Source organism: Anolis carolinensis, chromosome 5, assembly GCF_035594765.1.
Source record: "Anolis carolinensis isolate JA03-04 chromosome 5, rAnoCar3.1.pri, whole genome shotgun sequence".
Taxonomy (NCBI): domain Eukaryota; kingdom Metazoa; phylum Chordata; class Lepidosauria; order Squamata; family Dactyloidae; genus Anolis; species Anolis carolinensis.
In genome coordinates, this window is record NC_085845.1 from 94,547,552 (window position 1) to 94,563,447 (window position 15,896).

Consider the following 15,896-nt stretch of genomic DNA (forward strand, 5'->3'; position numbering starts at 1 on the left):
TAACTCTCTGTATTTGGTTGGGAGTTTTAAATGTTTAATGACATTGTTAATTTATTATGGCTGGGTTAAATCAAGACTAAACTAGTTATAATAATGGTCCAATCTATTATCATATCATCATGGTCATCAGTGGCATCAGCAGGTAAAAATACAAATTGACAACCAAAACAAAAATCTAAAACAGCAATTTTAATACAACAGCAAGATTAATAGTTCAATGCAATATTCTAAGAAAAGGCACCTCAGTTTGGACATGCTGTTAGATGGTCTTATCTGGGACCAAGGTTTCTGTTCATTAAACTATTATCTGAAACTGTCTTGTCTTTCCTCTTACAGAAATGTATGAATCCAACAATATAGTCATGTTCGATGGATTGGTTAATAGTTCCACTTACCACACATTCCTTTTGGATGAGGAGCGGAGTAGACTCTACGTTGGAGCAAAGGATCACATATTTTCTTTCAATCTAGGGAACATCAAGGAATATCAAAAGGTAGCTTTAACCACTTTTAAAATTCTTTAAATTCTTAGATATATAGGCTGAGATGGCCCAAATTTAGGATATTTGACTATGACTAGTTCTTGTTGTTTCTATCTTCACTGTGGCCATGTCACACTGTAAGTTTGCTTGCATAATGTAATACTCTTCATTAAAAGGAAAATAAAAGGCATTCCTGTGTTTTAATCCTATTAAGCATGTTAAGCATAATGAAATGGAGAGTTGTTGTTGTTGTCATTATTATGAAGAAGCATTCAGTCCCTTGACTCATGAAGTTTATTCTGAAATTTCGACACAAGTCTAGCAATAAAATAAGAATAGTGTCTACCTTTTTGGAATATAGGGATTTTTATATAGCATTTTACTCCAGGGCTTAACTAGGATATTTGTTACAGAGCTAAGCTTGGGACACATGAAATTGGATCCAAAGCATGTTAGTGACACTTTAGCTCCAGTCACTAAAATGAACTTGCCCCATTGATTCCAACTTGGTTGAACCATGAATTATTTCATTTGGATTTAGTTCATAAATTGTCCCTAAGTAGAATCGGTTTCTACTATGATTGTCCATAGACAACTATGGACAATCATTCAACAGAGATTAAGAAATGGATTTATCAATCAGTGGCCACTGTTTCCAGATGTTCTTTAGTCCTGTTGTAATAGCTTCTTTTTAGTCTTCCAGCTTTTTTTTATAATGGACATTAAATTTCAGTTTACTACCTTACAGTGTATGATGTGACCTACTTGGTAAAAAGAGTGGAAGATTATACTGGTAAAAATAAAGTGCTATAATTTCATCAATGTCATTTCACATATAATTGAATTTAAGATTGTTTTGGATAGGTTCCCTTAAAAAGAAGTATTAGTGGAAACCCTCCATGAATGAAGAATCCATATCAGATTTCTTTTTTAGTTGCCTGGCATACCCTGTTTCCCCGAAAATAAGACAGGGTCTTATATTAATTTTTGCTCCCAAAGATGCACTAGGTCTTATTTTCAGGGGATGTCTTATTTTTCCATGAAGAAGAGCTCACATTTATTGTTGAACAACAAAATGAACATTTATTATATACTGTAAAGTAGTTGTCATCACAAACCAGCATAACCAGACAAACTATGAATCCTATCAAGAATTTCTTGTTACTACCATTATTTACATGTACAACAATCTATGGTACCTCTTGCAGTTTAGGTTTCACAAGGTTTCCACGCTGATTTCTCTCTATTCTAGTTTCAATGTAGTCATGAATGATGAATAATATAATATACTATAATAATAATATAATTATATACAATATATTAATGAGATAATATAATAGTAGGATATAATAATAACAGAATATGATAATAATATGGTATTAATTTGATAATATAATAATGGGATATAATAACAGAATAGCATAATAATATAATAATAATAATAGGATAATATAATAGAATAATAGAATGGAATAGAATGATATAAAATATATTAATAGGATAATATAAAATGGAATATAATAATAAAACAGAATATGCTAATAATAATAAAATAATAATATGATAATATAATAGAATAATAGTATAGAATATAATGATATAAAATATATTAATAGGATAATATAAAATGAAATATAATAATAACATAATAATAATATAATAATATGAAAATATAATAGAATAATAATAGAATAATAATATAATAATAATTATTATAATTATATTAATTATTATAATTACAATATAATACTAATAATACAATATAATAATATTAATTATATATCATATTTTACATGTAATATTACTAATAATATTACAATATGTTGATACAGTACAATATAGTAATTTGTTACCAGTATTGTACTATACTAAGATAATATTGTATGTAAATTTAATTTGTAAGCCGCTCTGAGTCCCCTTCGGGGTGAGAAGGGCGGCATATAAATGTAGCAAATAAATAATAAATAAATAAATAAATAAATAATGATATAATAATAATAATAGAAAAATATAATATAATGATATAAAATATATTAATAGGATAATATAATAATGGGATATAATAATAGTAACAGATATGATGATAATAATATGGTAATAGAATAATAGTATAAAATAATAAGTTTCATGGCATAGGATAGGAATAAGGATGAGAGGAGAATCCCTATGCGTCCTGTACCTTTAAGAAACAGAAAGAGCAGGACGAGTGGAAAGCCCTCTTCCTTCCCTCCCACCCTCCCTTGCCCTGGCTCCAGGAGCCAATCAGAAGCCTTGGGGGCGAAGGGAGCAGGGCCAGGACGGAAGGAAGAAACGGCAGCACAGCAGCAGCCATGGAGGCTGGGGGACAGGCAAGGCAAGGCCAGCAAGCACCTTCTCTCCCTCCCTCCCTCCGGTGTGTATGAATGAGTGCTGCTTCTGCCCTGCAGCCATGTTTCCCAATGGAACTCTGCTGCAGCCTTAGTTGCTAGGTCTTACTTTCAGGGGAGGCCTTATATTTGGCAATCCCCCCAAACCCCTGCTAGGTCTTATTCTTTGGGGAGGTCTTATTTTAGGGGAAACACGGTAGTTGGTTTAAAGATAAAAAAACAACCAACAAAACTCCTTGACATATACATAGATCTCTGTCATGAAAACTAAGAGTAGTGCATTCACAATTAGTATGTATTCGAATGGGGCCAGTGTAGACATGACCTCTGTTAATTCTGTTCAAAGAATCTAATTCCAATTCATTAGATATGGAAATGGCCACATTTATGGAGACTGGGTTCCTTTGTCCCATCCCTTGTGCATTTCAGATGAGGCTGGATTGTAGTTTTTCTGTTCATAGTTTGAGCTTTTGTGTGCAAAGGTAATGCAAGTGACTTTTTGCCTGTGGACCTTTTGCTACAGATGTGTCTTGGCTTGCACTTTCTAATAACAATGCATAGATTGCACTGTAAGCTATGCATGGTTAAGTGAAAGTAAGGGCTTAGTGGGACTTTCCCCTTATTGACTTATTTATTTTATCTTCTGTTTTTCTGTCAGCATGGGATCTAAGGAAGCTTTTCAAAATGTTGAAGCAGGAATTTTAAATGGATATTTAAAATTAAAATACAATATAAATATGACATTCAAGTTTTTAAAAAGAGTAGAATATGACAATAAAATGATAAATACAGCACACATATACCATAAAATGTGAGTTCCTTCAACAAATTAATCATTAAATGTCAATTTAAATAGAATGTTTTTTTTTCTTTGCCAGTGAAAAATGAACATAGAGGGGGGCAGCCTAACCACACGTATAAGGGGATTCTATATTCTGGAAGCAACTACCAAGGAAGCTATCTCTTCTATCTTCACTGGACCCATCTGTGACAGTGGTCGGGTTGAGATTGTTTTCTTCAAGGCTTTAGCAGGATCAAATAAGTAGATGTTATCTTTTAGATAATCTAAACCTAAACACTATACGGCTCAATAGTAAGTAAGTAAGTAACTTTATTTTTCTATCCCGCCACCATCTCCCGGCTGGGACTCGGGGCGGCTAACACGGGACAAAGGCCCGGAAACAATGACCAAAGTACAATTAAAACATTACAAAGAGTAAAAACACAATAAAACGACATTATGCAGAACAATACATCAATCCATAAAAGCTCATTTAAAACATAAAATGAGTAACAATATAATAAAATAAGATGCATCACCAATTTGGTGGGGGGGGGATAACATGGAGGGTCATAATAGGTCATAACTAGCGCTTTAAATTATGCCCAGGAATAAAATGGAGGCAATGAAGCTAATAATAATAATAATAATAATAATAATAATAATAATAATAATAATAATAATAATACATCATCACACAGTCCTAGACACTTGGGAAGTGTTCGACTTGTGGTTTTGTGAAATGAAATCCAGCATGTCTATCTTGTTTGCTGTGTCATACAACGTCGTTGTGTCAATAATAATAATAAAGATTGAACTTCAAAGACTCTGGCAGAAACCAGTGCAGGTGGTCCCAGTGGTGATGGGCACACTGGGTGCCGTGCCAAAAGATCTCAGCCGGCATTTGGAAACAATAGACATTGACAAAATTATGATCTGCCAACTGCAAAAGGCCACCCTACTGGATTCTGCGCGCATCATCCGAAAATACATCACACAGTCCTAGACACTTGGGAAGTGTTCGACTTGTGATTTTGTGATATGAAATCCAGCATATCTATCTTGTTTGCTGTGTCATAAAATAAAATAATAATAATAATATTTATTTGTATACCGCCCTATCACCCTGAATGGACTCAGGGTGGTTTTCAACATGTATGGCAAACATGAATGCCAAAAGGGAAGACATACACTCAGATTACATCTGGACAAACCACATCCAGCAATATAAAAACAACCCAACTTAAACATAATAACAGATAAAATAATTGACAGTGAAAACTTAAATGACCCATACAAACATAACGCTTAATATAAACTTAAGACTAGATAAAAGCCATTTCCATAATGGAGTTATGAAATTATTGAAAACAGTCAGCAGTCTAACTGCAGGATTTTGGCTCCACCAAGTTTTCAAAATAGTGTCCAAAAAGAAGTATGACTATAGCTTGACTGACATCTTTTGGAACACACACAACCAGCTCCCTATCTTAATTGTGCAAAGACACTCCTAGTTGCTGCTAAAACATGAGCATCAAGTTTCAGGACTGAGTTTGGGAAGATGTCAAAACTATAATCCTGGGACTTTAGTGGAAGTTTAACTCCATTAACATACAGTCTTTTATTATCAGTCTGTCTTGCAACTGACCACCTCATTTAGGACCCCATCATATGTGCTGCCAAAATCGCCACACATGGTGCTGAATCCAGAAATGCCCATCAGGGGCCGGGGAAACCTGTTGTCCCGCACCCTACATCACCCGGCTTCCCCCTACCTCATCCCACCGGGGAGGGGGGGGAGCATAGATCCCAATGTAACACAGGAAGCTGTGGTGCCTCGACCATGGCATATGCTGGGTCCTCTTTAATTTTGTGACAGAGCCCCAACAGAAGTAGCCATATGTCCTGGGATGGGAGCTGGCATTGTTGCCAAAGTTCATTCCCATCCAATTAATTTAAACATGTAGTTTTGCAGTCCCCAAGTTACGAACAAAGTAGGTTCTGTAGGTTTGTTCTTCTGTTGAATTTGTTAGTAAGTCAGAATAGGAACAATTTACAGTATAGCTCCAGCCATATATATTTATATAAGCTTTGAATAACATAGGGAAGGGATAACCCTTCTATCGTGTTTGTTTTGCTCTCTGTGTCCCCTTCAGAAGATTTCACTGCACTTTCCATCCTTGTGATGCCCGTGATAACTCTTTCAGGGGTGAGTTTCCCTTCTGAGGCATAGGTTTCTCTCACTTCCTGTTGTCTGGTTTGTAAGCCGGATGTTTGTAAGTCGGGGACTGCCTTTATATCCAACTCATATTGTTTTTGTTAAGGTTCATTCTCAGTTAAATGTGTGTAGGATTATTAGTTTAGAATAGTAGCTGCAGTCCGCTTCCTTAGATTTTAAATAGCTAATTTTGGACAACCTGCACAATCAGATTAATCAGAATGGCTACTTCCATAAAAAGTCTTTGAATGCTGATTTTATTCTCCCTTCCATGGTACTAGATACTTTCCCGCAATATGTTCCTGCTATTAATAAAACATAATAGATAGGACACTAATAGCAGACTGACAAATTGATAAAAGCTTTTTACTTACAATGGAAGGCATGGTTTTCACTTGAAGGTGCAGACTCAAATCAGATGTTGGTGCACATTTTAGCAGTGCACCTTAGTAGATACGTTTTTTAACCTAAAGAAAAGTGTCCAGCATTGAATGTGTTCCTGTAACACTCACTTAAACTGACATGTGAGCATCTCTGTGTGTGTTTATGCATAAAAGAAACAGGGAAATCATGAAATCTGCATTGTTTGTACACTATACCACTGTGACTATCTCTATCTGATAGTAAAAGGAAGGTTTTATGGGCACAGTGGCTATAAAGAAAGAAAGATAGTGAGGGCAAAGGGTGTTTGGAGATTTTGTTTTCCTCCCCAACACTAGTATCATATACTCATAGGAGTCCCCGGTGGCACAATGGGTTAAATCCTTGTACCAGCAGGACTATGGACTCACAGATTGGCGGTTCAAATCCAAGGAAAGTGGGTGAGCTCCGTCTGTCAGCTCTAGCTCCCCATGTGGGGACATGAGAGAAGCCTCCCACAAGGATAGTAAGAACATCAAACATCCAGGCGTCTCTGGGTAATGTCCTTGCAAAAGGCCAATTCTCTCACACCAGAAATGACTTGCAGTTTCTCAAGTTGTTCCTGACATGAATATGTGTGTGTGTGTGTGTGTGTAATATACACACACACACAGATACACACTCATAGGATTCCAGTTCTAATCTATATATGAATTCTTGTGTGCTTTCAAGTGGTTTCTGACTTATGGCAACTCTAAGTCAACTATCACAAGGTTTTCTTGATAAAACCTTCTTGACAGTTGCTATTGTTTCCTCTGAGGCTAGAGAATGTGTATTGTCCACAGTTAGGGAGATTTCATAGTTGAGCAGGGATTCAAAACTGGTCATAGGGTGTATCTACACTGTAGAATTAATGTAGTTTAACACCACTTTAATTGTCATGGCTCCATGCTATGGAATCATTGGATCTGTAGTCTTACAAAGTCTACAATCTTCTCTGGCAAGGAAAGTTGGTGCCTCACCAAACTTCTATTCCCTTGAGCCATGGGAGTCAAAGTGTTATCAAACTGCATTCATCCTGCAGTGTAGCCATACTCCTAGTTCAATACTCAAACCACTAACCAATATCAAATTACAAAAGAATAATTTCATTCTTCTTGATATTTCTTTCGGTTGACTCCTGTTTAGGACAATATTACCATAAGGTGTTCATGGTTTATTCAGAACAATTTTGCCATTGCCTTCCCTTGTGGCTGGGACAGTCTGACATATTTAAGGTCAATCAGCTGTTTCCATTGTCTCTCAAACCTTGTCTCCTGGATTTCTAATCCAACACTCAAATCATTGAATCGCACCAAGTTTGAACTGAATTCCCAATATAATTCTGACCACTGAAAACTATCTCTGGCTTATTTAGCATCCTTAAAAGATGACAAAGAGCACTTTAGTATTTTGCAGTGAATGAAGAGAGAATAGTCATTTGTATTCTCCAAGGATCCAGATGAAAGCAAAGCTGGTTATTTCCTGTTCTCTTCAACAACCATAAAGAAAAATGAGCTATTTGTTTTGATGCTGTGTGAATCTTAGTGTAATGAAGAAAAACATCTGGATTTTTTTTTTTAAAAGAGTGCTCCCACGTAGGGACAAAATCTTCTGAGCTGTGTGAACTTTTGAATAGTTCACACATGGACTGTGAGCAATACAGAATTATCACTGCTGAGTGATGCTTGGTGACAATTAAACAGATTCTTGAAGCAGCTTTACATATGGGTTTAAATCTAATGCAGGATGCAAGGAGGATTCTGATTTAGATTTCCTAGATAAATGTTGGAAAAAGGATCTTGATCTGCTTGTAGATTTGAATTCACTTTGGAGGAATCAGTTTCTATGATTATGATGAATCATTTAATTCAGAATCTTGTTTTCAGTGGTTGCAAAGTGTCATGTACAAACTTGGACTGACATCAAGTTTCTAGTTCAAACTAGAATAAATCTACTGAATTAAATACTGAATGGCATGTCAACACTTTTTAAAGAAAATCCCATGAGTTCAATGGATGCCAATTAGGGGTGTGCAATTCAGGTAAGCTCTGTGCCATTTTCGGGGACTGATTTTTGGTTGCTCCTGTTCCATTTTTTGGGAGCTGTCAGAATTCAGGAGGACAAAATGCCATTTATGGATCTGGCAGCCAGAAGATCCATTTTTTGCACCGGGAACATCTGGACCATTAGTGGCAATGGGAGGACTTCTGAGGCTCCCTTTCTGTATTTTTAGGGCTTTCAGAATGAAAATGGCCACACTTGGGGGACACATTTACAACTTCAAGCCCCCCAAGATTCAGGACATTTGGGTCAACCACTAATTTTAAGGAAACTCTTAAATTTTTTAGAAATAAAATCTCATTTTAAAAAACTCCAAAAGTTATCTATCCCCTGGAATTTCTCCACAGTGACGGTATAGGAGCAGCAGCAGGGCACCATTCCTGCCAACTCTCATAAGGATCCACACACCTCTCAATTTATTAGAAATTTTCAGTTTTATTGTTATATATTTCTAGTTATTACTTTTTTATTGGGGAGGATAGGCACAGGCTTGTTGTGAGAGAGAAGGGAAAGGGAATAAATGAGTTAGTCAAAGAGGTGGATGAGAAGAAGTAAGAGGGTTTTTTTTGTAAAATATTTTTAAAAATATTTGAGGGGGAGGAAGGTGCAGAACAGAGTAAAAATAAGAAGATAGATAGGTCTGGGGAGGGATTGAATTCTCCCTGTGGGGAATCAAGGGAATCAGGCTATCCCCTCCCTTTATTAAGCCACCTGAATATTTAAACAAAAATGCCCTTTCACAGCTCCTCACAAAACCATGCCCACCCTCACTTCCCTAGCAAAATAGTAAAAAGAAGGGCTGAAATATATTAACTAAGAAAATGTAATTAAATTGCCAAAGGAAAAGATTGGAATTGCATCCAAAAGCAAACACTCCTAAGCAGCGATGGCACTGAGATAGAACACAGAGCTAGTTAGCACACAATCTCTCTCTCTCTCTCAAAAGCCAGGACGCCACAGGAAAATGGAGAAGCTTGCCCTGGTAGATATAAACCAGCTTGGCAAAAAGTTATTTATTTATTCATTTATGATATTTCTATCCTGCCTTTCTCCACCCCGAAGAGGACTCAAGGCGGCTTTATGTGTCGGCAGCTATTTGATGCCATAAGAACAATACAAAATTAATACAGACATTAAAATAGGATAATAATAAAATACAATTAAAACAATTGGAGACATTTAAAACCAAACAATCACAAATAATCACATAATCCATGAACATTATCCGAGACTTTCCTATGGTCAATACACGTCAATCCATATCTATTTATTGCACAGATTCCCCAAAGGCTTGGTCACAGAGCCATGTTTTTACTCTTTTACGGACACATGATCTGCTTTCTTTCTCTGATTGACTCATAGAATCATAGAATTGGAAGAGACCTCGTGGGCCATCCAGTCCAACCCTCCTGCCAAGAAGCATGAAAATCACAGCAAAACTAGGGGGTGGAGGGACCCACATGCATGGTTGCTGCCACGGTGCAGCCAAAAGGAACCAAAAACAACCGTTTTGCCCACCACGTGGTCTGTTTGGCTGAGTAAATTGGAGCCCTGTCACCTGCCCCATTTGCAGACATTTGCTTGCTGGATCTACAGAATGTCCCGGATTTCACTTTGAAAAATGGCACCATGCACACCCCTAATGTCAATTAAGTTTCGGTGTTGGAAACCTGCAACCAAAGCAGAGCCAGCCTCTGATTTCAGGGTTCTCTGAGCAATGCAGTGGCTTAAGTGTTGGACTATGACATCAGAAACCAGAGTTGGAATCTCTGGATTACCTTCAGTCTCAGGGGAAGGCAAAGGCAAACCACTCTGAGCAAATCTTGCCAAAAATGCTACAATGATTGCCTTAGAGTTGCCATAAGTCAGAAATGGATTGACTGCACACAACAAATGCTACAGCTAACTATGTAATTATTGCATTTTATTTTAGCAAATGTGGCAAACTTTTGATATAGCTGTTTCAAGTTGTTCAGTCTTTTTAAAACTATGTAAATCTGTGACTATCTTTAGGTTCCTCCAGACTAGCAGTTTCTTTTGATTTTTTAATTCAAACTATTCATCTTGCATTTTGCCTCTTCTTCTCACTCTTTGATCTTCCTTCCTTCCTTCTGTCTTTCTAGAAATAAAAGGGCAATGTTGACGAGAGGGTGAATAGGGGAAACATCAATAAATTTTTCCTTCATTGTAGCAATTCAAATTCCTACCTGTTCCATCTTTCCCTCCTCTTTTCTGTTGCTCTGTTTATTATTCTAATTGCTTTGGACTTTCTGTAGACCATTAGCACAAAAGCAGTAGGCCTCTGGTTTCCAAAAGATCGCTACACATACACTCTAGTGAGAACTCAAGTGGAAGAAAGGTTCTAGTGATATGCATTTATTTTCTCCCTTTCTCATTCTTATACTTTTAATGCTTTTAAACATTTAGTACTAAACCTTTGGAAAACATATGAATAAAATAAAGGATATGGTAAGGTGCAAGACTAGGAAATGAAAGAAAAGGAAGATGCCATTGGAAAATTCCTCCCCTTATCAGATTAAAGAGGTTTGATTGTTCTAATTTTGGACTCATTAGCTGCTTGGACGAAACAGAAAGTAACTGTTTAAAGAAGTTTGGAGAAGAGGGAAATAGGATGGAAATGAGGAAGAGGCAAGGAGATAAGAACACCACTTAAATTGTCATCACTTAAATTGATGCCCAAATTAATTAGATTTTAGCTAAAGACTGAAAATCACATTTGGAAATGCAACAAAGAAGGAGAAATAACCAAGCATCGCATCAATAGTTAAACATTCTCTGAATTAAAAACATCGACAATAACTGGCAACAAATGCTACCATCTCTTGATACATATACCCTCTTCTGGGAGCCAATTGTGTGGCTATAGGTATACATTTCTTTCCATGCTGAAGAGAGAATTCAGCCTGTACAATAAGAGTGAGTAAGCTTAAGGATGGAGGTTAATATCAGAATTGATTGAAGATGTGAAGAAATAGGTTTACATGTGTGTGTCCTTGATAGGTTAAGGAAATGATTTTGTTCCAGGCCAGGATTCATTCACGTTTGTATGCCTCTTTGTTTACCTGTCTCAGTAATGTTTAAGTCAACAACAGAAACAAAAGGCATTAAGACAGTTATTTCTCATGAAAAATCACAATGCAGCTTTCTTGGCTTACATGACCATTTTCTTTGTATTCTAGCTACCAGGAAAATTCAAACATGAATGCTTTTATAAAGAAAGAAATTAAAAGACCAAACTTTATTATAATCTCTTCCTTAAATTTACCTCATTCTATCATAATTTTTCTAAGTAAAAAATCCCTCTGCTTTATCAGCAAAGTGCTTTAAAACTAAGGTTACAATTCAGGCAGGTTGCCATTCATATTGCATTATCAAGGCTCCCAACTGAATGTTAGCTTGGCATTATTTGAAAATCATGTTTTATTCTATATGCAATTCCTAAAAGCTTTTTGAAAGACATGAATAATTCACTAAGAGGGTCTTTGGGCTTTTACTGTAGAAAATGAAATGGATGTTCCAGGATAACTAATAAATGAACACAATCTGGGGTGTGACTGTGAATTTCCACAGAATTGGTGGCAGCCAATGTGTTTTGTGATCAAAATCTTGGAATTGCTTTCATGTAGGGATGGGGATTATAGCGTTGAGGCACTATAAACAGCACTATCAAGAGCATTGTATATTGACCATACTGGCTGGAAAAGGTAGAAACTGAAGTATTCTACCTGTTCCAACACTGGAGAGATCACAGCTTCTCACTCCTGCTTTAGTGGTTTAAATGGGGGAAACATTGTTGGATTAAGCATTCTGTTTCCAAAAGAAACCAATTTATCTGCAGGAATCCTGCTAGCAGGGCATGATGAAGTCAGTAGCCCCACTGACAATCTTATGATCTGGGTTTCCCTCTATACATGACTTTACCAATGGAGAACAAAAATAATGGAGGGTAGCTTTATTCCAGTACAAAGGGAGCCAGCTAACCTATGCTCAAAATATACTGTTTTGCTGAGCCATCTATGAAGGACTTTGATGCAGACCTTCTGTGTTGGATGGTAGAGCCAATTTCCTGATTCCACAATGCCTTTGGTTGCTGTGGAAGCCTATAAAAACAAATGAGAAATAACAGTATATTCGATAGTATTTTTTGCTACGCATCCTCAACATCAATCCAATGTTGCCAAATATAGACAATGTTGTAGCATAACAATATTTCAGCAATAAAAAACCCCCAAAAAAGCATTTTCAGGGCATTGCATACACATTCAAATTGTCAAAGCATAAAATGACATAATATAATTTTTATTTTGTATCTTTAGATTGTTTGGCCTGTATCTCATACCCGTAGGGATGAATGCAAGTGGGCTGGAAAAGATATTCTGGTAAGTACAAATCTTTATGAGCCCCCACCCACATACACACTCCTTTTGTAAAGCTAGTCAATATTTCATGAACTCTCTTTTTAAATTTTAAAGCTTTCAATTCTTTCCTCTCTTTTACTTATGAGTTATTTGTCAGAGTTGGTTTCAACGTAACATGTTTTTTTTTTCATTTCCTCCCATGAAAACTTGTGTGGCTTGGTTTACATGTAAAGGAATGAGTATATAATTTCCTCCTTATTTAAGGGCTCTTAAAAGTTTGACCTCATTTCTCTAATGACCAAGGTCTTCAATTTGCAGGGCATGCTGAATAGACAAACCATTGTGAATGGAATAAGCCTCATTAATGTCAAGAAGTTGCTATGAGGCCTCAGGGGTCTTCTCTGACAAGAATACATTGATGCCTAAGTGATGTTAATTTTCTCCCTCCTGTTGTGGTTTATGAAAGGGGGGAGCATTGAAAAGAAAACAGTTATTTTATGCATTCTTCCTCTTTCTGCCACTCTCTCACTCCGAATACCTTCACTTTTTTCATGATGTACTGGGGATAAACCCAACTGGAAACTGGAAATGGGATGAGAGTGGAAAGAAGGATGTGAAACATTTACTATTCATATAGAAAATGAATACATTCCATATTGGCCAAAGGGGAAATCACTGTGCTTGGAATAGCAGGGATAGAATGGAACTAACTCCCAAGTGTATATATCAGTGGCTTTACATTCAGAGATGGTTTGCTAAAATATTCATAATGGCAGCTGCTGAGGTCTGTATCCTAATACTGTTTCAGGTCATAAGTGAAAATGGGTTCACTAACCGTAATCTAGTCCCCAGAGAACTGTTGAGTCTCTTCATACGTGAGTGTGCGAGAAAATATATGTTTAAAATAAAAGAGTTGATTTATGTCAGGAGGAAAAGGGAAAAGAGATAACAAAGTTTGCTTGACTAGAGGTAGGAAATCAGAATTTTCATATACAAGACTATACCAATACTATTAAAATCCTTTACTTGAAATATTCATCTATTACCTTGAACATCATTTCGTTATAAGATTTTTCACTGAAATACATAACAGAATTTAGGTATTTGAGGTCTGGCTGTACTTTAAAAATATTGGGACAATACCCAATTTTAACTATAGGCTTGGTTCTTTTTAAAAACCAGGGTAAAATAAAGATATTACATTTTTTGTTTCTCACTACATTGCATGTATTCTTTACTGTTGACAAAGCTTCAAAACGTGACACTGGTGGTCAAGAATATATCAACAAACCTTAGTTAAGACCTGAAATGGGAAATAGTCTATAATGACTATTCCATATAATATGAATATCAGGATATTCCTCTCATGATAGCAGATATTTCAAATTGATGATGGCTTGGAACTTCATAAATCAAAATTGAGGGGTGGGGGTAACCATAGTTTTTATTTGAACTCTGCAATTATTAATCTCAAGACACAACCAATTCCACACTGAAAACTCAAATTCCATAGCAAAACACCAGCTGCAACAGCTGCATTGCTTATTTGAAATGTATATTAACTGTATGTAGCTTATATGAACCCCACTGGTAACCTCAAACATGACCTAAGACTAAAGGTTTCTTTTGTAACGATACTGGAGCGTATGCTATATTTGCTCTCAGTCGGAGTCTAAATGAATCCCTCTACAGTGATGTCAATCATGCAGCGCCATGAAACTGATATAGTCAGGGGTCTCGACATTTGAAGTGGCAAAATCATGCTACAGATTGATAAATATGGAAAACCCAAAACATCTCAACTTTCCTTTTGGAAAGCACAGAGGAAAAGGTATGAAAAAGAAAGTAAAAGATGTTACTTGGGGATTTGGAAAGTGAAAAAGCATGAACATGCTTAGTGTCCAGAAATTAGAGAAACCATAATCTGGAAGGGCATCAAATGTACAAGAAATAAACTTAATATCTCTGTAGTACAACCTTTGACCTCACTGTATTGTGGGAAATTTAATGCACATGGGCTTCAATCCAACCAAAAGTCCCAACTAAAATGGAAGAATTGAATCAATTAATGCAAAACTTCTTTGGGTCCCACTTTGGGAGAAAGATACAATGGGATAAAAACAATTTGCTCAGCAGCAAATGTAAGTTAATTGGTCTAAAATTAATTGGTCTAATCTTTTTGGTACTAGCAATTGAATTTAAATCATAGTGTGTTCATCCAACATCTAACAACCAGGAACAAAATGGGACATGGGGTAATATGCTATTTGAAGACTTATAGAGAACTGAGCAAATTAACAAGAATGGCAAACAGAAAATTAAGATATCAAAAAGATGAAAAGAAATAATAAAAAATGAACAACTCAAGAGTGACCACTTAAAGGACAATCAACAACTCATCTCATCTTAGCTTCGTGAGCTTCTTCTGCTAGCGAACAAAGTAGCCCCCCAAATTTACATTGGCACTATGCTGAGTAGCCAAGCAGACAAAGATGGGACAGATCAAGCTCAGCCATTCAAGTCAGGTAGTTGATTTATTGTAGGCTGAACTGGCAGTAAATGACAGCACCAATAGACCAGAGGGCATGCTTATAGGACAACACAGAACTTGAAGAATGGGGAGAGGACGAAAAGTTGGATTAAGTTTTAAATATACAGAGTGCTCCTCACCCTCCTTTTGACATACAACCTTGACATCTTATAATTCTGGGAATTATAAATCTTATAATTCTCTCTCTCTCGCTGTGTGTGTGTGTGTGTGTGTGTGTGTGTTTTAACTATAGGCTTGATGATATTATATTTACTTTGTTTCTCACTATATTGCATGTATTTACTGTGGATAAAGCCTCAAAACTTGATGCTGGTAGTCAAGAATGCCTCAAGTGACTAGCCACTACCAAGTTGATCTGGGGCCCTTCTGACTTAAATGTTCAATGCAGATGAGCCCAAAGTCAACTCAGCAGTCAAATTCCATCAACACTATGGATGATCCCATTCTGCCTCCTGCTCAGGGATGCAATTTTTCAGTAGTTTTCTTCTCAAAGGGAGCACTATTTAATTTTAGCAATCTTATTTCTGCTGAAAGAAAGTCTTTAAAAAGCCCGACAACATTAATAAAGCTTGTATATAATTCAGGATTTATTCTGTGCAAAATTCACACAGTTTTTTTGTACATAAAAAAGCATTGTTTACATAGGAAACAACACA

General features: G+C 36.3%; 1 protein-coding gene across 2 annotated transcripts in view; it reads left to right on the forward strand.

The window, feature by feature from the left end:
• The window catches only part of sema3a (semaphorin 3A), a 239,982-nt gene that overhangs the window by 86,106 nt on the left and 137,980 nt on the right, over nucleotides 1-15,896 (forward strand). For both annotated transcript variants that reach the window (XM_003221421.4, XM_062981858.1), the window contains exons 2-3: nucleotides 337-494; nucleotides 12,648-12,710. In XM_003221421.4, the coding sequence (XP_003221469.2) occupies nucleotides 337-494; nucleotides 12,648-12,710 (221 nt within the window). The remainder of the gene's footprint in view (nucleotides 1-336; nucleotides 495-12,647; nucleotides 12,711-15,896) is intronic.